Source organism: Mesoplodon bidens (assembly GCF_964165515.1).
Source record: "Mesoplodon bidens genome assembly, chromosome: 4".
Taxonomy (NCBI): Eukaryota; Metazoa; Chordata; class Mammalia; order Artiodactyla; family Ziphiidae; genus Mesoplodon; species Mesoplodon bidens.
This window is the reverse complement of record NC_138160.1, coordinates 1,009,026-1,029,265: the sequence shown is the minus strand read 5'-3', so window position 1 is coordinate 1,029,265 and position 20,240 is coordinate 1,009,026. Positions and strand designations below refer to the sequence as shown.

General features: G+C 49.4%; 1 protein-coding gene across 4 annotated transcripts in view; it reads left to right on the top strand.

The window, feature by feature from the left end:
* The window catches only part of LOC308616669 (putative palmitoyltransferase ZDHHC11B), a 35,599-nt gene extending 21,885 nt beyond the window's left edge, over nucleotides 1–13,714 (top strand). For 3 of the 4 annotated variants that reach the window (XM_081232981.1, XM_081232982.1, XM_081232980.1), the window contains 5 exons: nucleotides 4,785–4,848; nucleotides 6,791–6,825; nucleotides 7,701–7,803; nucleotides 10,961–11,033; nucleotides 12,842–13,714. In XM_081232981.1, coding sequence (XP_081089107.1) covers nucleotides 4,785–4,848; nucleotides 6,791–6,825; nucleotides 7,701–7,803; nucleotides 10,961–11,033; nucleotides 12,842–13,263 — 697 coding nt within the window. In that variant the 3' untranslated portion in view covers nucleotides 13,264–13,714. Of the gene's footprint in view, nucleotides 1–4,784; nucleotides 4,849–6,790; nucleotides 6,826–7,700; nucleotides 7,804–10,960; nucleotides 11,034–11,236; nucleotides 11,525–12,841 lie in introns of all 4 variants that reach the window. The other variant, XR_014015741.1, reaches the window with a different exon arrangement.
* The last annotated feature ends 6,526 nt before the right edge of the window (nucleotides 13,715–20,240 follow it).

Genomic DNA, 20,240 nt, shown 5'->3' with positions numbered 1-20,240 from the left:
GTCTTCGTTGCTGCGCACTGGCTTTCTCTAGTTGCAGTGAGCAGGGGCTACTCTTCATTGCTGTGCGTGGGCTTCTCATTGTGGTGGCTTCTCTTGTTGTGGAGCACGGGCTCTAGGCATGTGGGCTTCAGTAGTTGTGGCACTTGGGCTTCAGTACTTGTGGCTCACAGAATCTAGAGCACAGGCTCAGTAGTTGCGGCACACAGGCTTAGTTGCTCCGCAGCAGGTGGGATCTTCCCGGACCAGGGCTCGAACCCACATCCCTTGCACTGGCAGGCGGATTCTTAACCACGGTGCCACCAGGGAAGCCCCCACGACCTCACTTTAAGTTGATGACTTCTGAAACACCCTGTCTCCAAATAAGGTCACATTCTGACGTCCTGGGAATTATGGCTCCAATGCAGTCGTCCCTCAGTATCCGTGGGGGATTTGTTCCAGGAGCCCCTGCGTTTACCAAAATCCATGGATGCTCAAGTCCCATAAGTAGCCATCCATATCTGTGGGTTCTGGATCCGAGGATTCAACAAGCCACAGATAGAAATTTCAGTCCAAGTTTGGGTGAATTCTTGGATGTGAGACCCATAAATCTGGAGGGCCAACTGTATATTGGAAAAAACGCACGTATAAGTGAACCCGCACTGTTCAAAGCCATGTTGTTCAAGGGTCAACTGTTCATCTTTTTTGAAGGGACACAATTTAACCCACAGCAGTCTGCCTTCTGGCCCTCCAAAATCCATGCTCTTCTGTCGCCACATCACAACTTCCCCCAGTTCGAGCATCAGCTCTAAGTCCCAAATCTCACCACCTAAATCATCCAAATCAGTGGTGGCTGAGACTCAGGGTATGATTGATTCATCCTGGACAAAATTCCACTCCATCTGTGAACCTGTGAAACCAGACAAGTTATTTGCTTCCAAAATACATTGACGGGACAGGCATAAGCTAGACATACCCATTCCAGAAGGAAGAAATCGGAAGGAATAAAGAAAGGGTCACCAGTCCCGAGCAAATCTGAAACCCAGCAGGGAAAATTCCTTAGATTTCAAGTGTTGAGAAAAGTTCCCTTTGGCTTGGTCACCTGTGCTATCGCCAGGCCCACCAGATGACGGCCCACCACGCCCTGCTCCATGCCAGGAAGCTGGGCTTGTTATCCATTTAAAGTTGAGAGTCGGTTGAGATTAACACCTCTCCGCTTCTTCATTATTATATCTGTAACACATGCTCTTATGTCAATATAGAGACCAGGGAAAACCCCCAACACCACCTCAAGGCTGATATCTGAGCAGCCGCCACCTTTGCTTTCTATCCATACACAAAAGCTTACAGGAAAAAGATCAAATCACGCCATACCTGTCAGTCTGCAGCTCCCTATTTTATACCCACAATGGTATATCGTGGATGGCTTTTGTGACACTGCACATAGACGTGATTCCTTCTCATCAGGAAAGTCATCCTCTTCCATGGAGAGACCGTGAGTTCGTCAGCTATCCCCCGGCACACCCTGAGGTTATGTCCAGCTTTGGCTCTTTCAGACAGTTTACCGGAAGCGTCTTTGGGCCAATATTGTTAGGTACAGTTGGTTTTATTTCTGTAGGACATCCATAGGGCAAAGGGCTTGGCTGTGCACTTTAAATCTTCATAGATCTTCACGATTACTTTCCCCAAAGTTAGAGTAATTCACACTTCCATCAATTTCCTCAAAGTTTTCAATACAAGATACTAACAGTATATTTAGTTTTATCCAAATAAAACAACTACTTGTTTCTATGTGCATTCCTCTTAATACCAGTGGGAATGTACATCATTTCATCTGTTTTGACCATTATATTGTGTGCATGTGCACACACATTCTCTTGTGTGCATTGCATTAGGTTTCCACATATTTTCCCCATTTTTATACTGGGCTATTTGTATATTTCTTAGCAAGTTTAAGAGCTCTTTGCCTACTGAAGATATTGATTAATTCTTTGTTCTATGCGTTTCAAATATATTTCATCCAGTCTGTCATTTAAAAAAAATTTCGGGGCTTCCCTGGTGGCGCAGTGGTTGAGAGTCCGCCTGCCGATGCAGGGGACACGGGTTCGTGCCCCGGTCCGGGAAGATCCCACATGCCGCGGAGCGGCTGGGCCCGTGAGCCATGGCCGCTGAGCCTGCGCGTCCGGAGCCTGTGCTCCGCAACGGGAGAGGCCACGACAGCGAGAGGCCCGCGTACTGCAAAAAAAAAAAAAAATTTCTGTATTGTGTCTTTTGCAATGTAGAGGTCACAAATTTTTCTGAAGCTGAATTTGTCAAAATTTTCTTTTGTCTTACTTTTAAAAGCCTTCCTTACTCTCAGTTTCTACAAATATCCTCCAATAGTCTTTCTAATATTTTCATAGTTTTTATTTGCTTTCTTTACATTTTGATTCTCAGGCCATCTTGACTTTTGGAAACAGTGAGACAGGTAACAAAGTCATTTTATCCCAAGGATACAACTGTTGGTTGCCACCTCATTTATTAAGTAGCCCACCTTCCCCGTGGAAGTGAGAAGCTCTCTCTTTAGTGTCTGGACCCATCTGCACTCATCCTGGACGCCTGCTTCTGCCTCATTTACCTCTTTCTACTGCAGCAGCATCCCTCTATTCCCTGTTAGACAAATTCCTATCAAGATGTCTTCATTTTTCAAAATTTTTGACAATCCTTACACATTTATTTTTCCAGATAAACTTTGAAATGGTTTTGTCCAGTTCCAAGACACCTGGGTTTGGGGTTGGTGTTGCCTTCAATATGGCTTCACTTGGGAGGGACCAGTGCTTCTTCCCAGCACCACTGCTCCATGTGGAAGCACAGGGAAGCCTCGATTCATCTCTCCTCAGTGGAAAAGGGGCCAGAAGTGCAGCCCCCACCCTTCTGGAGGGACGTGCTGGGAGCTGGGGACAGGGAGTGCTGGGGCTGTGCCCCTGTGGGTCACTCTCTCTCCATCCTGCATCCAGCAGAGCTGAGAGGTTCCCTGGACCAGGAAAGGGGAGCTTAGAAGAAATGCACCACTAGGCAGTTTCTCAGATGCTGAGAGTTACTTAGATTTTTGCTCAGTCTAACAATCAGCCAGTAAATACAATTTAGTGTAAAAAGATCATTCTCTTTCAAACAACCCAAGAAGTTTTCTTCTAAATTGACTTCCTGAGAAATGTGACTGGCAAGACTATCATGTAAATCCAAGTCATTATGAATTTCACTTTACAGCATCATCTAACCATGACCCTTTAAGTAAAATCTGAGAACGTTTCTCTTTTATCCTTTTCTGGTAAGAAGGATAGAAACTTAACTGGAACCAGGATGGTAAACTTTCACCTCAGAACAATTGTTTTCAGATTTCCAAATCAATGCATATTTATTATAGGAAATTTGGAAATACAAAATTCCCAGTATAAAAACAAAAGACACTCAGCGTCCCCCACCCGCCAATAACTACTGCTGGAATTTTGATTTGTATCTTTTAAGTCTTCCCTTCTAATAATTTTTCTGTGCATTGTATACATAATGTTTTATTTTATAAAATAATGATCATATACAATTCCTTAGGAGCCTCATGTATTGTGAAGTTCATTCTGTTAAAAGAAAAAAATCAAGACGTTTTCTCCTACCTTGGGCATGTGTCATATTCATCTTTACCATCTTGATTCTTTTTCTTTTCCAATCCAGTCTCTCCTCCTCCAACTGGAAAAGGAGCTAGCATTGTTTAATGAAAGGGTTAATGATGGGTAACATGTGATACAAGTACAATATAAGTTACATTGTAACTTATGTACAATAAGTTGAGATGAGATGGGAAATAAATTACCAGTAGTCTTTTGTGTGGCAGAAAATGTTGCTAGGGTAACATAGTAGTTTGGATCCAGTTGAGGAAATCTGCACTTCTGATGGCCATTCCCAGCCTCACCCCTACGGCTGACCCTGTTAGAGCAGGTCGGATCTCAGTTCACAGAGACCAGGGGAAATACGTAAGTCATGTGACACCTGCCAGGGGAAGAAATGCGCCCCATACGTGCCCGTGGATGTGACGGTGTTCTGTGGGCAAGTTGCAACGGAAAACCTCACGGAGGACTTTACAAAGTGTCTCTTGCTCTAGCAGTGGTTGTCGTACCAATTTCTAAAGAGTATTTCTTCTGGACTGTTTATCTGTTATGGAATGTTACATGGATGGGATGAGAATGTGAACAAGGAATAAGATCTTACATGTGAAGATGCACATCAACGCTTGCTGTCTCGTGGTTTCCTTGGGGCAGAAACCCGGTCGAATGAAACTGGGTCTCTTCTCTGCACCCCACAGACAGCAACCGTGTGTCCCCAGGTTTCGTTCAGCCCTGGAGGTTCTGGGGGAGAATCCACTTCCAAGCCCACTGGGGACAGTGACAGAATTCACTTCTCACCTTTTCTCGTCCCCCTGAATCGCAAGTTAGCAATGGCAGTTTAAGTCCTTCTTACGTTCAAATCTCTCTGAATTATTCTTCCTGGGTTCTCCGTTTTTAGAGGCTCAGATGATTACACTGGGCCCACGTGGCTAATTCAACACGATGCTTTTGTGTTCGTTTTAGGTCTAGCGCAACGAATCCTCACAAACTAAGGGGCTTGAAAGAGGAGGCATTTGTTCTCTCTCAGCGTCAGAGGCCCGACCCCAGGGCTCAGCAGAGCTGCTCTCTCTCTGAGCCTTGTATGGTCGCGCAGCCTCTCACAGCCCATTCTGAGCCCCCAAAAGTCCACATTTGCTGATATGTGTCCTTTCTTCCTTCTGTATGTCCCACCAGCATGAAGCTCACAGAACTGGACTCCACCATCAGCAACCTAGGCGAGAGCTCCTCGGGGCTGCAGGTAAGCGCGGCGCGGGGCCAGGGGCCAGACTCAGGGACCCGGGGGAGGACCACACAGCGCAGGAGTTGCCTGTTTGACTCGCTTGTTTTAAACATTTATAGTGTTTCTGGGGCTGCTACTCTAACGGAATGTTCCTACGTCCATTCTTACATCCAGACGGGCATCTAGATCTTGTGTTAGGCAAAGTTTTCTTTTATACGATGCCAAAAGCACTGTCTATGAAAGAGAACGGTGGCATGCGTGTACCTGGCGAGATGATTGCATCTCACGTCGTCACCTTGTGTGTGACAGAACCGTGAGATCTAGTCTCAGCAAACTCCAAGGACAGTCACCAGGGTGCACGTTAGATCATAAGGTTTATGTTAGAAGGTCTTCCTTTGGGTAAACCTATTAATAAACTTTTGGTCCCAGGAACTGCACTCCTGAGAATGAAAATAGACTCTAAGCCTTCCCGGGTTCAACCCAGTTCTGCCGGTTACCTGGGCGGGGAGCCCTGTGCATGTCTACTCCTGTGCAGGCCTCTAAGTTTATGGGTGATGAGTGCAGAGATGTTTCACTAGTACAGCACCCAACACTTGGGAGCACGCAACTGTTTCTTACCATTAACTTGAAGATCCAATCGTAAATGTGGACAAAGCTCTGTTGCAAAGATGTTCACCAGAACATTGTTTATAATAATGAAAAACCTGAAATAATCTAAAAATCCAAATTCAGGTGAATGATTAAGTAAAATGGGATGAATATCCAGTCCTGACAGATGATGGGCCAATTGAAAATTCTGGCTTTGAGGATGAAATAATAAAGTTGAATGCTTCTGATGTAATAGGTGGGGAAAAGTAGTATATAAAATTACATATGTGGCATGTTTGCAACTGTATAAAACAAAAACCAAATCCTATAAATAGGGAAAAAAAGATTGACAGAAAATGCATGAAAATGCATTAGGATGATTGAACTCTGGGTAACTTTTAGTTTTCTTTTTCTATTTTCCAAAGTGTTATCTGTGGTTGCATGATTTTTGAGTAAAAACACATGAAATATTTAATTTTTTAGGTTAAAAAAGGAAGAAAAAAAAGTGATACATTGGACATCATCAAAGCTTAGGGTTAGGGTTGGTTAGGGTTAGATTCGAACAAACTCTTTACCAAAAGGGATCAATGGACAGCGAATAAGCACCTGAGAAGAGGCTCAGTGTCACTAGACACCGAGGAAATACAAATCAGAACTGCAATAAGGTATCGCCACACACCCGCCAGCGTGGCTGTAAGCGAAAAGTTCACTGATACCAAGTGTAGTGAAGAGGCAGGAGGTGGAGGCCTGTGCCCTGCGGGTGAGATGTGGATGAGAGGCCAGGCCAGCAGCACCTGGAGCCAAATACATGCTTGCATGTGACCCAGCCGCCCCACTCCCGTCCTCACCAAACAGGAGTGAAAACACGTGCACGTGTGGCAGTGTATTTCTCTGCTTGGGCTGCAGAGGCCAGGCAGCCCAAACTACACGTTTATTTTCTTACAATTCCGGAGGCTAGAAGTCTGCAGTCAGGGCGTGGTCAAGGTTGGAGCATCTCTCCTTGGCCATCACACGGCCTTCATCCGAATCTCCTCCTCATGTGAGGAGACCAGGCACAGTGGACTAGGATGCACCCTAATGACCTCATTCCACATTAATTGCTGCTCTAAAGGCCCTATTTCCAAATGCAGTCACAAAGTCACGAGGGGCTAGGACTTCAACATAGAAATGGAGGGGATGCAATTCAGGCCAGAACCCGAGGACTGGGGGTAGGGTACCACCCACCAGAGATCCTTCCCTGGACCTGGGAGCCCCTGAGGTACCCCTACTCAAAGTCCACTGATGATGGACTTGATTTTGTGTAAGATAAGCTCCATGTCGAGGGCTTCTTTTTTAACTTGATGAATCATCATTTACTCCTTTCCCCCCACAGGAACTGGATGCCAACCTGAGTTCATCCACAGTGGGGTAAGTCTGTGAGCTTTTCTACCTGACAGTGGGCTGTATACTCCTCTTAACGCAGATTCCTGAGGAGAGTGCTTCATCTGTGATGGGGTATTTGAAGGAAGACATAATAGAAAATACAATTATTCAGGTAACTCTCTGACACTGTCACCCACGGCTGTCCCCCAGCCTGGAAAGTCCTGAGTTCTCCCTGTCACCTTCTTTACAACTTACACCTGAGCTAATGGACACATATGAGTCATGCTTGTTTGATTTCTCTCTCTGTGAACATGTAGGACGCCCTTCCGATGGTTTCCAATAGTGTCCTCCTGACGCAGGCCTGAGTCCGGTGGGCGCTGAGTCTGTTCGCCTTCCAGGAACACGGGCCAGCCCACTGCCCACCTCCCTGCCTCAAGGGCAGGAAGTGGCCCTTTACAAAGGCCCCGACCCAGTTTCAAGCACACGTGTTAAAGCGTATGCTCTGTCCCCTGGCAAAACTGTGTGTGGCCACGAGAGCCTTATATCTTAGAATAGCGTGTAACAATGGACACACTCACAACTTGACAGTAAGTAAATTACTCTTTATTCACTTACTCAGCAACAGGGAGAGTGTTAAATAAAAAGCTACTTTTACAAAACATTTCCTATGTTGTAAGCATTTGGAGATTGCACCCTTACCCTCCAAGCTCAATCACTTTCACCTGGTGTCATTTAATACAATTTAAAATAAAAATTAAAAGGAACAAGTCATTTACTTGAATCTCACACACCACACACACACACACACGCACGCACGCACATGCTCACACACCTCTCCAGCCCTCAGACACTGCACGTGGTCTCCTTCCGTGTCCCCCACATGCCAACCCCCGCCTCCCTGCTGCTTCTGTGTCCCACAGCTCCAGCAGAGTGAAGTGGAAGGGGTTCCTGCTGCCACGGTCCAGGCGCTCAAGTGTGACCCCCCTCAGGACCATGGGCCCAGAGAGCTCCCTGAAACTCCAGGTGAGCCCGGGGGACCGACCTCTGAGCCCCAAGTGCAGAGTGAGGCTCTGTGTAGAAGTCAGGCTCCCCAGACTGAGGTTAGGATGACTGGTTTGCCTGTGACCCAGGAGTGCTGCTCAGGGCAGCCCAGCTGAGTGCAGAGCAGCAGAGAAAGGGGGGCCAAGGCTGTTCTTGGCCGCGGGATGGTGTGTGTGTGTGATAGAAGCAGACGGACCCCAAAACAGAGGCACCACCAGCAGCCCTTGTGGGAGTCCTGATGTCCACAAGCAGCTTTGAAAGACTGTCTAGTATCTTTTCATTTTAGCCTGAAGAATTTGGGGGGGCTGTGTAAACTGTGTTAAGTCTATTGGTGATAGATTCCCTCGGCATTTATTTACCTGAAGATGTCTTGATTTCTCCATCATTCTTAAAAGATACTTTTGTTGTGTATAGGATTCTTGGTTGGCAGGGGTTTTTTTTTTCCTTCGTGACATTATGTCACCCCAATGACTCCTGGCCTCCGTGGAATCTGATGAGAAATCACTGTTTATCACAATGAGGACCCCTTGTTTGTGATCAGTTGCTTCTCTCTTGCTGCTTTCAAAATTCTCTCTTTAGGTTCTGAGAATTTGGCTGTAATATCGCAGTGTGGATTGTTTTAGTTTACCTTGCTTGAAGTTTGTTAAGCTTCTTGGATTTGTAGATGCATGTTTTTCATCTTTGGGAAGCTTTCAGTCATTATTTCTTCAGGTATTTTTCTGTTCTCTTCCCCTCTCCCCTCCTCCTGGGACTCCCAAATGCGTATGTTGATACCTTCGATGGTGTCCCACAGGTCCATCAGCCTCTGTCCACTTTCCTTCATTCTTTTTTCTTTACGGTCTTCAGACTGGATAATTTCAGTTTCATCAAGTTTTCTGATCCTTTTTCCTGCCTGCTCAAATATGCTGATCTCCTCCAGTGAATTTTTTATTTCGGTTTTCGTGTTTTTCAGCTCCAGAATTCGTTTAGTTTCTTTTTCTAATTTCTACCTCTTTATTGATATTCTTATCTGTCCGTACACCATTTTCCTGATCTCCTTTACTTCTTTGTCCATGATGTCCTCTGCCGCACTGAGCATTTTTGAGACAGCCGATTCAATATCCTTGACTATTAATTTGAAAGTCTGGGCTCCCTGTTTCTTTGTATGTTTTATAATTTTTTGTTGAGAACTGGATATTCCGAGTATTATAATGTGGTAACTCTGGAAGTCAGATTCGCTCCTCAGGGATTATAGATTTTTGCCTGTTGAAGGTTGGAACTATGTGCTTGTGACTTTTCCAAACTATTTTTGCCAAGTGTGTATTTCTCATCACTGAAATTTCTCTTCCGTTATCTCTGTGGTCAGCTAGTGACCTGACAAAGACTTTCTTAAATGTCTGGCTGCAAATAGAGGGGAAAGGTTCTGTCCCTTTAAATCTTCCAGAAGGTGGCACTGACGGAAGCTCTTGCTGCCAAGGGGGCCAAAACCAAGGCAGGCACCTGTGCCTGCCCCTCAGGGCAAGGCCAGACCAAGCAAAACACACAACCCCAAACCTGTGGAGTGCATCAGCCAGCTGCTCTGGGAATGAAGGTTCTTCTGCCCAAAGCCGCAGCAGGACTAAAGAACAGAGGGTGGCGGCCTCTCCCTCCCCCCCAAGATGTTACAGTATCTGATCAGTCTCCAAGTGTGAGATGGGTGACTGACAGCTCCTTACAGCATGAGGGTTACCTCAGTGGAGGACAAACGTCTAAAGCTTGCGACTGCACCCCTTTTCCCTAGCAAACCATTGCTGCACTTTTGATACACAACCTTCTTCAACACAGTCATCGGCCACATCCTTCCCCACAAATCTCCATTCCACAGTCCTCCACTGTTTCACCTACCTGCTTTGTCTGGTTTTTATTTTCATTCCAAAGTAATATTTTGTTTCCCCTTAGTTCCAGTAATTTTTAGATGGTTTGGCAACACCTCACCTCACCTTTGCTTCCTGGGCATCACTTCCTCTGTGTATTGTTTCTCACACTGCCCTGTCTCTACCAAGATTACTGCTCCAGTGCTTTCATCTGGGGGCAGACACCCCATTGTTGCCTGTGGACTCAGGAAGGTTTGTAGCAGCGATCGTTTGCCTGGCTGCTCGGCCTGCAGTGGTCCCAGCAAGTTATCCATTGGGGGTACCCCCCCCACACAACCACAGCAGCACCCTGCCCCCCTCACGGAGGATTCCATGAGGGTCTCTCCCACCTTCCACAGCACACTCCTCTGACCATGTCCTTCTGTGCCCATTTGCTTCCTCCTCTTTGGGAGTTGTCTTTTCTGGCCCAGCAAGGGTTTCCCTTCTGTTTTCCCCTGAGGTTATATCTTTACCCCTTTATGTATCTATTTATCTATTGACTATAATTTTAAAGTATTGGATCAGGGAAGGGGGACTATAGCATATTTTAGACATGCTGTTTTGATTTAGAAGTCTCCTAGTGACATGGTTACTTGTAAGTCTTTCCAAATTTTCAAAGAACAATTTTGCATAGTCGCAGTCTCTGGTTCCTGCCACATTCAGCACTGAAAGTTGAAATGATCACCATCCCTGACCCTTTGGCAAATCTGGCAAGAGCTGTGGTCACCCTTCCTGTTGGCTAGCTGGCAGACATGGGGCAATAAAGTCTTCAGTCTGCTGGGCCAGGTTAGCACCAGGGCAAGGAAAAAAATGCCTGTATTCAGATGTGGGTGTAAAACACTAGGGGCTCCCTGGTAGCCAGACCCCAGCACCACAGAGCAGCGAGTTATATGGAGAAGTTGGCAGGTTTGCGATGACTTGTGTGTGCCCCAGGCACCCCCCATTTCTCGTGCTGGGAACCCACACAGGTCTCCTTGGCTTCCATGAGACCCTCACACGCATTAGGCAAAGCACACTTGTCTTTATCCTGATGTACATGCTGGAGAAAAAGCCAACATTCTCCACCAGAAGCAGTGGTGGTTCTAGCCACACACAGAGATGAATGCTCTGAGGCTCTAGAGGTGACCGACTGCCCACATCTCAGAGCTCATCCAGGGAAGAGGCAGCCTTGTCTGTCTCTAAAACATCCTCTTGTCACTACATTTTGTCCCCTTTGGCAGTTTAACAAATACTGCATCATGGATTCCATATTACTTCTCTTTCTGTAGAATGCAAAGGATCAACAAGAAATAAAGCTGCAAATGGAAGGAGACATGGCTGAAAACCAAGGCTCAGCTTCAGGTTAGCTATTTGGCAATTTGGGTCATGTTGAGATCTACCCAAGTGTGATTTTCTACAGAGTTAAATATTTTCTAAGGAAAAAAAAAAAAAAGGAGAGAGAAATCAGCATGGAAACTCAGGGCTGGGACAGTTGTCTCTGTGATGTGTCCGCAGACAGCCCCTGACATCCCATGTGTTTGCCTTCCCCACTCTGTGCCAAAAAGCAGTCCAAGAGGTGGAGCTGGACACTGGCCGAAGCACCAGCAGCGAACGTCTGCCCCTGACTGAGGGCTGGCTCTGGGCATCCTTCTGTGGCCACCAATCCGAGCTGTGGACCCCAACCAGTGATGGTGGCCAAGCTCATGGTGGCCACAGGGGGCAAGGTCCCACCAGAGAGTATGGATGGTGACTGGAACAGAAGGTCCAGTGTGCTCCATGGACACTCCAACTTGGCTCCACCACATCCCACCTGCCGGGGTCTCGAGTGATTTCACGCAGTGTCTTCATTGTTTGTGAGTCTTCATCCTTCCAGAGTTTAAAAAAATATTCACCACTCAGCCTTTCACCAACTAACGTTCATGACGATATCGTCTCATGAGTGTGCATCCCGGTAGAGCCCACAGGGCACCTCCTTGAGCTGTTAACTCTTCAGCACGCTCGATGTAGGACTCGGAGACTCTGACTCCTGGAAGGGAGATGGAGGCTGGAAGGGTTAACTGATGTTACGTTATTCCACGTAAGCTGGATTTGAAGGCTCACAAACACAAACATGGCATCAATGAAGCAGGGAGGGGAGAAGAGAGAGGCTGTTCCATGAGCCCGAGTGTGCAGGTTGATTCTGAGGACAGAGGGTGCTCCCGACAAGCGAGCACCATAGGTGTGTGAGGGTGCGCCCACGTGTGGAGGTCCTCCTAAAGGTGATGATGAACCAGCCAGGCGCTGAGGGGTTCTCAGGCTGGGACTGAGGCAGGGAGACCCCTAGAGAGAAGCCCAGGGCACCTGCCAACCCTGGTGACCTTGATCTTCACCGACGTACAGGAGGTAGAAACAGAAGGCCAAGTTCAGAGCCAACTTGACTTTATGGGTTAAGTTGTCCCATAAAACTGGAACCCCAAAATGTGGAGGTGAGCCAGAGGACCCCAATTCTCTAGCCCCAAAGGACATAGGAATAATCAGCCTCAAACCTTGGGGATGTGAGGAAAAGAGAAAACTCATTGCTGACTATTCGGAACACCAGGCTGTCCCTAACTTTGTGAAAGGGGGCTGATCCCCTGAGCCCTCAAGCTGAGAAGTGACATAGAGGGTTAGGGTCATCCTGGGTGCCAGGCGGAGACCCTCTGAGACTCGCCCTTCATTGCTTGCTGCTCCTTCATCAACGACATCACAAAGAGAACTGCACAGAAAGTGAGCAGCTCTCAGTAAAATGACCGACTTCACATGGGGACAAAGCACTGGCGTGAGAATCCACAGAAACTGTAGCAGAAACAGACACAGAGGCCTCGGGACTCATCAGACGAAAACACCAAATAACTATGAGGATTTATTTTGTTTAGAGAACTAAAAGGCAAAGTTCAAAATATCTGAAGAGAACAGAAAACTATTCCTTAATTACCAAACACATTTGAGGAAGGATGAACTAAAACTTACAGAAATGCAAAAGGGCAGGACAAGAGGTGCATAGAGCTGAGCCTGGTCTTTGCTGCAACGGCCGCTCTGTGCCGGGTGGGGCGCCGTGTGCCGTGTGCGGGGCCGTGTGCCTGGGCTCGGAGCCCCCCACCCCTGCACACACCCCTCCGAGGTGCTCACGGGAATGTCTCCTTTTTCTGCAGGAGCCCAGGGACCTGCGCCGACTGAGAGCCCCTTCCAGGGCTCCTTCTCCGCCAGTGTGCTGCCTGTGAAGTCGGTCCCGGAAACGCACTCTCTCCTGTTCCCTCTGCATGGCCACAGGAAAGACATGTGGTCCCAGAGGCACTGTGACGTCCTCCCCAGCAGCCAGAAGCCCTGGAGCTTGGAGGCCACGGTCTTCGACCTCCCCGGGAGCTGCCAGGAGGAGCCTCATGAGTGGGCAACAGTCAAGAGCCTGCCCGTCATCGAGGAAGAAGAGTATGGGATGAAGGTGACCCCTGTCATCAGTGTGCAGAAGGACTGCAGCCCCAAGGAGGCCACTGAGCCCGGCATCCCCACCAAGGTCACCGTGATCGTAGTGAATGAGGTCCCAGAGCCCGAGGACCGGGCTGCCCAGCCTCAATAGAGCAAGCGTGTCCCCCAGGGCCCCAGGACGCCCCTTCCTCCAGAGCTGCTCACACAGCCTGGCATCATTTCCAATTCTAGGAGGAGACCTGGGCCCTGCCGTCCACGGCCAGACCCCGCGGTCCACCTTCAGACCCCACACCCTCTGTGAGAGTCAGGAGGGAAGAGGGAGCATGAGCCCCTCTGCTTCTGGCTACGTGGGAAGAGTTTTATGATCTCTGCATTTCACTCACTCTAGAAGCCATATTTTAAAGACTTTCATATTTTTCTAAACACGTCTAAGTGTTATTCCAGAAAGAAAGAGGATTCAAGATGGAGTGGGTGCCATGTTTTTACTCTGTTGACTATTAATGTTTTTAACTGTATGAATTTAAGTAGCTTTTAAGAAGATTCTTCAGAATTCCTTAGTAAGTTTTATAAGAAAAAATAAAAATTAATTTTAATGGCAATAACCTTGAAATCAGTCTTGGTAAATTTTAAGTCCCCGGGTTTCAAGTGGCTGCTTCTGTGAAGGCCTGGCCGCCGCTCCCTGGCCTGCCCACCACACTAGTGCTGGGCTCGGAAGTCCAGTGTGAACTAGGCCTGGTTTGGGCCTCCAGAACTGTCTCCCAAGCCCATTCCCGGGGGCAGCCACCCCAGCCCTGTCCCGGTCACTCCCCTGAATCGGGCCCCCTGCAGGCGGTGACCATCCAGGGCACAGCCTGCCTCACCCGCACGGCCGTGGTCATCCCCACCAGCACGGGCCGAGGCCCTGGGCAGGCTACTGAGCTCCCATTTCCTCCACTGAGCCGCACGCTGATGACGTCCTCTCCTAGAGGGTCAGCCTCCAGGCCGCCTGTGTGGTCCCTCATCGGGAGAGCACACGCATGTGTCGTACGTGACGCAAGGAGCCCCTTGGCCTCAGCTGCTCATGACCATGTTCTTCAGTCACAGAGTCCGTTTCCAGCGCCTTCCTCCTGATGGAATGTGTTCTCCCTTGGGGACCACCTAGAAGACCCCCACACGCCCTTGGGCCTCTCCAGGGTGGGGGTGCCCTCCTACAGCCCACCTCCCCCACCGCACACACTTCTCATTCCCATCAACACAGTCGGGGCCCTGCCTCCAAGCTGAAGACTGCTGCGCCCTCTCACCTGCGGGGAACCCGGAGCGGCCCCTCCCTGTCCCTGTTTTCCTGCCACCTCCAGCCCTCTCTGCCCTCCTCCACAGGGTTTGGGTGTCCCTCTGGGCTGTCAGCAGCACTCTGGCTCCTGCCCCCAGGCCCCCAAGTCTGCAGAGACCTGGTCCCCACAGGACCTGCTAGTGGAACTTCTGTCACCCCAGCTACGTGACATTGGATTATGGCACCAGGTGGCAGCTCCCCTGGCCCCACGGCATGGGGACCTCCAAGTCCACGTGGGCTCTTGGGACTGAGGGAACCCAGCCGCTCATCTGAGCTCAACCTTAAGAAAAGGTGAGCCTCTGGCTTCCAGAGGGGAGGTGGTCTCTGCCTCCCACCCAAGCTCACAAAGAAGATCCAGAAGATCCCCCAAATAGAGAACAGGTTCAGAAGCTGGGTGGCTAGAAAGTACTGACAAAAAGCATGCAGGGACTACATGATAGGCGTTAGGGCTATGGCCCTCTGAGTCATGAATATGGACTGAGGACCTAGGACACGAGATATGAAGAAAGGGCTCCCAGGCTGTATGGTGACATTTTTACTGCAGAACAATAAGCACTTGCTTAAAAACGCATTTTTATTGCGTCCTGCATTGAAGAAAGTGAGGAGACTCTCAAGAAACTAGAGAAAGTGAGCTGGGAGACAAGTAGTGAGCACACAGAAGGGGGGGCTTCTTTGAAACTAGGCCTTGAACCAAGAGCAGGGCTGGGTGCAAGATTCCAGGACTAAATCAGGGGCTCCAGCAGAAATAAACTGAAATAAGGCGGCCGAAGTTGAGACCCTAGATTTCTTAGATTTCTAGATTTCAGGGTTTAAGATCAATCAAAATAAGCTCACAATCAAAGATCAGAGAAAACACACCATTGTGAGTGGAAGTCAACAGAAACAGTAGAAGTGGATTTAGGCCCCAGAAACTTGAGATTTGGAATTAGAAAGATGGAATATTCAATAGGGTGCATGAAATATTTAAATATACGAAAGTCACAGAAATAAGCAAAAAGAAGATTTTCTTCATGATCAGGAAGATATGTAAAAGATGCAAATAGACTTTTTTTTTTTTTTTTTTTTTGCGGTTCGCGGGCCTCTCACTGTTGTGGCCTCTCCCGTTGCAGAGCACAGGCCCCGGACACACAGGCTCAGCAGCCATGGCTCTCGGGCCCAGCCACTCCACGGCACGTGGGATCCGCCCAGACTGGGGCACGAACCCGCTTCCCCTGCATCGGCAGGCGGACTCTCAACCACTGCGCCACCAGGGAAGCCCTGCAAATAGACTTTTTAGAAATAAATATACTTGTTAAAATAAACGTAACAGGTAAACGAAACATCAGATTAAACATAGTTGAAGAAAGAGTTATTAAACAGGAAAATCATCTGAAGAAATTACTCAGAATGCAGACACAGCAGAGAGGATGAGAGATGGACAGAAAGAAGGGAAGGTTGGCAGAGACAGAGGAAAGATGGGGTCTCAGATGCTAGAGGACAGGAAGACAAGAACGCAGGGAGGGAAGTGGTATAAGGAATTAGGGCTCCCCTGAACTAACAAAGGACATGAAAGTACAGGTACAGGAGGCATAACGTATAACAAGTTGCATAAATAAAAAAGAAAGTAACCCACACCTAGACACCTTGGAGAGGAAGGCAGGGCACCAGACCATCTGACCTTGAAAACAAGCAGAAAGAGAACGGATCACCTACAGAGAACAGCAGACTTCTGGACAGTAACAACGAAAGGAGGGAAGTGATGTCCACCAAGTGTGACAGAAATGGGTGTCAACCCAGAGGCGTGTACCCAACAGTGCACACTTAGGACAAAGAGCCGAAACACGTTCTTAGACGAACAAAAGCTGAGTTCACCACCGTCAAAGGAAAACGTGTAATGCAAACATTGGCAGAAGCCACGGGAAAAATGGAGAAGTGCTTCCAACACACCCCTCTCGGCTGTGTCAGGCCACCACGTTGGAAAGGAAGTAAAAATACAGATGGGACAACACGACGACCAAGCCCGATTTAGGGGGCATCATCAGGACCCTGGACTCGTTTTCTGGAACATGTGGGTTCTGCTCAGGCACACAGGGATTATTTCCCAAAACAAAGCCCGAGCAACCCTCTGGTCACGGGGGCGGGTGGGTGAGGGACCTCACCTCTGTCCCCACCTCCGCCCTGTGGGGTGCCGTCTCCTGCTGCCTTAAGGGCTCCCCGTGACCACGGAGTTGAGCAGTGGGACTGCTGTACACGCTGAGCCTCCCCTGGGTCTTCATGTTTGGGCTTCATCGAGCTTTTTGCACCTTTGGGTTTAGTTTACATCACATTTGGAAACATTTTGGCATTCATTTTTTTGCTAACATCTTTTCTGCACTCCAACCCCAATATTTTCTCCCCTTCTTCAAGAGCTTCAACTAAACATACATTAGGCTGCTTCAAGCTGTCCCACAGGTCACTGATGATTTTTTTTTTTTTTTGGTGGTGCCACATAGCATGTGGGATCTTAACTCCCCAACCAGGGATCAAACCCGTGCCCCCTGCAAAGGAAGCACAGAGTCCTAACTAGTAGACCGCCAGGGAAGTCCCTGTGATGATTTTTTTTTAATTCTCTTTTATCTCTGTTTCATTTTGGATAGTTGGCATTGCTACACTTCTCCATGGTCTAACCTGCCAGTAACCCCTTGTGTATTTTATCCCATGCATCGTAGTTTTTACCTCCATGAATTTAATCGGTAGTGTTGCTATAGTCTTAGAACACGTGGAATAAGTTATAATACTGTTTTATTGCCCTGTGTCAGTTCTAGGTCCATTTCAATTGATTCATCTGTCTTCTCATTATGGGTCTTATTTTTTTTTTTTTTTTTTTTTTTTTGCTTCTTTGCACACCTAATAGCTCTCATTGAATGCCAGTGATTGTTAAGTGTACCTTTTGGGTGCTAGATATTTCTGTATTCTTATACAGTAAATTTTCTTGAAGTTTGGTCTGAGATGCAGTTTGGTCCCTCTGCCTTGCTGCTAAGATTTGTAGGCAAGACCAGGGCAGAGCTCGGACTGCGGTCTCCCATCCCCTCTCCAGAGCAATCCCTTTCTTTCCAGGCACCCCAACGCCCAAGAATTGTGAAGTCTTCTTGTTGGCTGGTACACGCATCGCTCATGACCTTGTGTGTGTCAGGCTCTGCCCCCTCTGACATTTGCAGTGGTCCACTCCCAGCCTTGCTGGTGTCCTCACCTAGGTGAGGGGATCAGCACTCGGCTGCACACTCTAGGGGGCTGTGCAGCTCTCTCTGTGCTACTCTGTCCACTTTGGACCTCCCAGTCTCTCTGCTTTGTCCCCTCACCTGGGGAGGCTGCCAGCTCCGCCCGGGCCCTCTCCCTGCACCTGGACGCTATCTAGGACGCCAGCTGGGGCTCCCGTCACTCAGGGTCACTGTCCTTTGTCACCTGCTGTCCAGTGCCTTGCAAACCATTGCTTCATAGATTTCATCCAGTTTGGGGTTGTTTCACGTGAGAAGGTACATCTAGTTCCTGTGGTTACTCCATCTTGCCTGGAAGTGGAAGTCTGTTCAGTGATAATTTGAGGCATATTGGCTATTGCTGCACACACACCCATTTTCCTTTGCAAACTCAGGAAATGCAATGACGGGAGCAGAGCCAACTGAACCCACACAGGCTCAGGCAGCTGCTGTTGTCACCGGTGAAGACGTGCCAGGGCCGAGGGGTCGCAGACCCCAACCCCCAGCAGGGACGCGCCCCCGAACAGCAGGAAATGGGGGAGGCGCTTCTCAAGAGCGTGTGTTCACAGAACACAGGGGGAGGGTAGCTGACCCAGTAGCTACTGCCTTAACAGACTAGGAATCGTGCTGAGATCTCCGTGTGCTAAGAAGGCAGCACAGAAAAACAGATTCTCAGTTTAACGAAGTGGGAAAGGCTCGGACTGGGCTGAGGGGCGGACTCTGCCCCCACGGGGCAGCTGACCCCGGCGTGGTTTCCGGGGAGGCATGGTGCCCCTGTCCCGGGATCCCTTCCAGACGACGAGACACGGTGTCAGGCAGAGCCAGTGACTCCCCTGCAGTGGACGTCTTCTGATGGATTTTCACAGATGCTGGAAGAACAAGCTTATCAAAATGGCTTTGATTTCTGTTAAACTGTTTCGATTTTTATAACCTCTATGACGCGGATGCACATCCACGTCCTCTTGAAGGGACCACAGAAAGCCGCCCTGTTCACACACCCACCTCAAGCCCTGCAGTTTATAACGCCGTCCGCCGTGACTTCGGGGTGTCCGACTGTCCTACTGTCCTCTGGCCCTCACGCCCGGAGTGCGCAGGCGTTAAACGAACTTGATGGCACATTCAGGAAACCGTGTGCGTGCCTGTGCTGGCACCATACGCTCTCAGCCTCATGCAACGTTGGGAAAAAGGAAAAGCCAAGGTAGGCTGCCTCGGATGGACACAGGGGCACCACCTCGGCCACTATGATCACAGCAACGATGACCAACAGCCCCGGGGAAGAACTCAGAGTCTGTCACTGTGCTCAGAGCCCACGCGCCATGTTGCCAGGGTTAGCACCGCAGGTTTGGCATGACCAGAGGTGCAGAAGGATGCGTGGGCAGGAGGGGTCCCCAAAGCCAAGGGGACACACCAGGCCTCCACCCCGAGTTGGTGAGCTGATGCCCCTTGAGACTGTCTTAGAAGCAAAGTTAACAGCAGACCCCAGGTCCTGAAAGTCTTATTAGAATAAAAATTAGGGAATCATCTTAAACCATCAGAAATGTATATGGCTTTCTTAAATAAGACTTTATGCCCAGGTTTATGACTGCAAGGATAAGTCTATGAGCCACAAAAGCAGGTTTCCAAGGTGAGTACCAAGCACGTGCTGGTGGTGGGCGCCAGCCCTGCCCCAAGCCTGCTGTGTGTCCTGGGTCAGCTATTCAGCTTCTCTGAGTCCCAGGGGGCACCGCCTGAAAATCGGGGCAGTGATCAGCGCTGCGCACGCCTAGGACCCCCAGGAGGATCCCGTGCTGGCCCAGGGCTCGGCCGCCACCATCATGAGATTCTTCACAATCTGGAACGAGGGCCCCAAGGTTTCATTTTGACTGGATCCCGCACCTGACGTCGGCGGCCCCGATCGGACATCCACTCCAGGCGGGGTGTGCAGCAGGGCAGGGCCAGCGTGGGCCACAGAGCGGGCACTGGGCGTCCACGGTCACCGTGCTGGGCTGTGGTGAGGACATTCCTCCCCAGGAGCCATCTGTCTGTCCACCCCGTGCACCTCACCCCGAGGAGGGGGCCCTGCTGGGCACCGACCAGCAGTGAGCAGACAGAGCGGTCCCCAGCTGGCTAAGGCACCCCACCCTGGGCAGCAGCTCCCCAAGGGGCTCAGAGCTGGCTGGAGGTCGTCCCTCCTTCCTTGGCTGCCCGGGGTTATTTTGGCTCCATTGGGTCTAGGCTTCGATGAAGGGCAACTCTTCCCTGGTTGAGCAGCACCAAGCAGGAGTCGCCAAAGTTCTGTCCCCCTGGTGAGATGGATGGGCCGCCTTGTGCCCACCGGTGTCCCCCTGCCACCTGGGTGAGAGCCTGCACGTGCCCGCGGTCCACGAGCAGCTTCCCACACGGGGGAACACCGTGTGGCCGAGGATGGAAGCTGCCCGGGCCTCCGAGCATGTGGTCAGGAATGCATTTCAACCAAGAGGACGGACTTCAGGTTTTAAAATAAGGAACACTCTCATGCCTAGTATGTGGAGTTAGGTATAGCCTGAGGCTCCAGCCATTTCCCGCCCACAGACGCCCTCTGCCTCCCGTCTGGGTGGTCCTCGGTGGGGGGCGCCCAGGGTCCAGAGC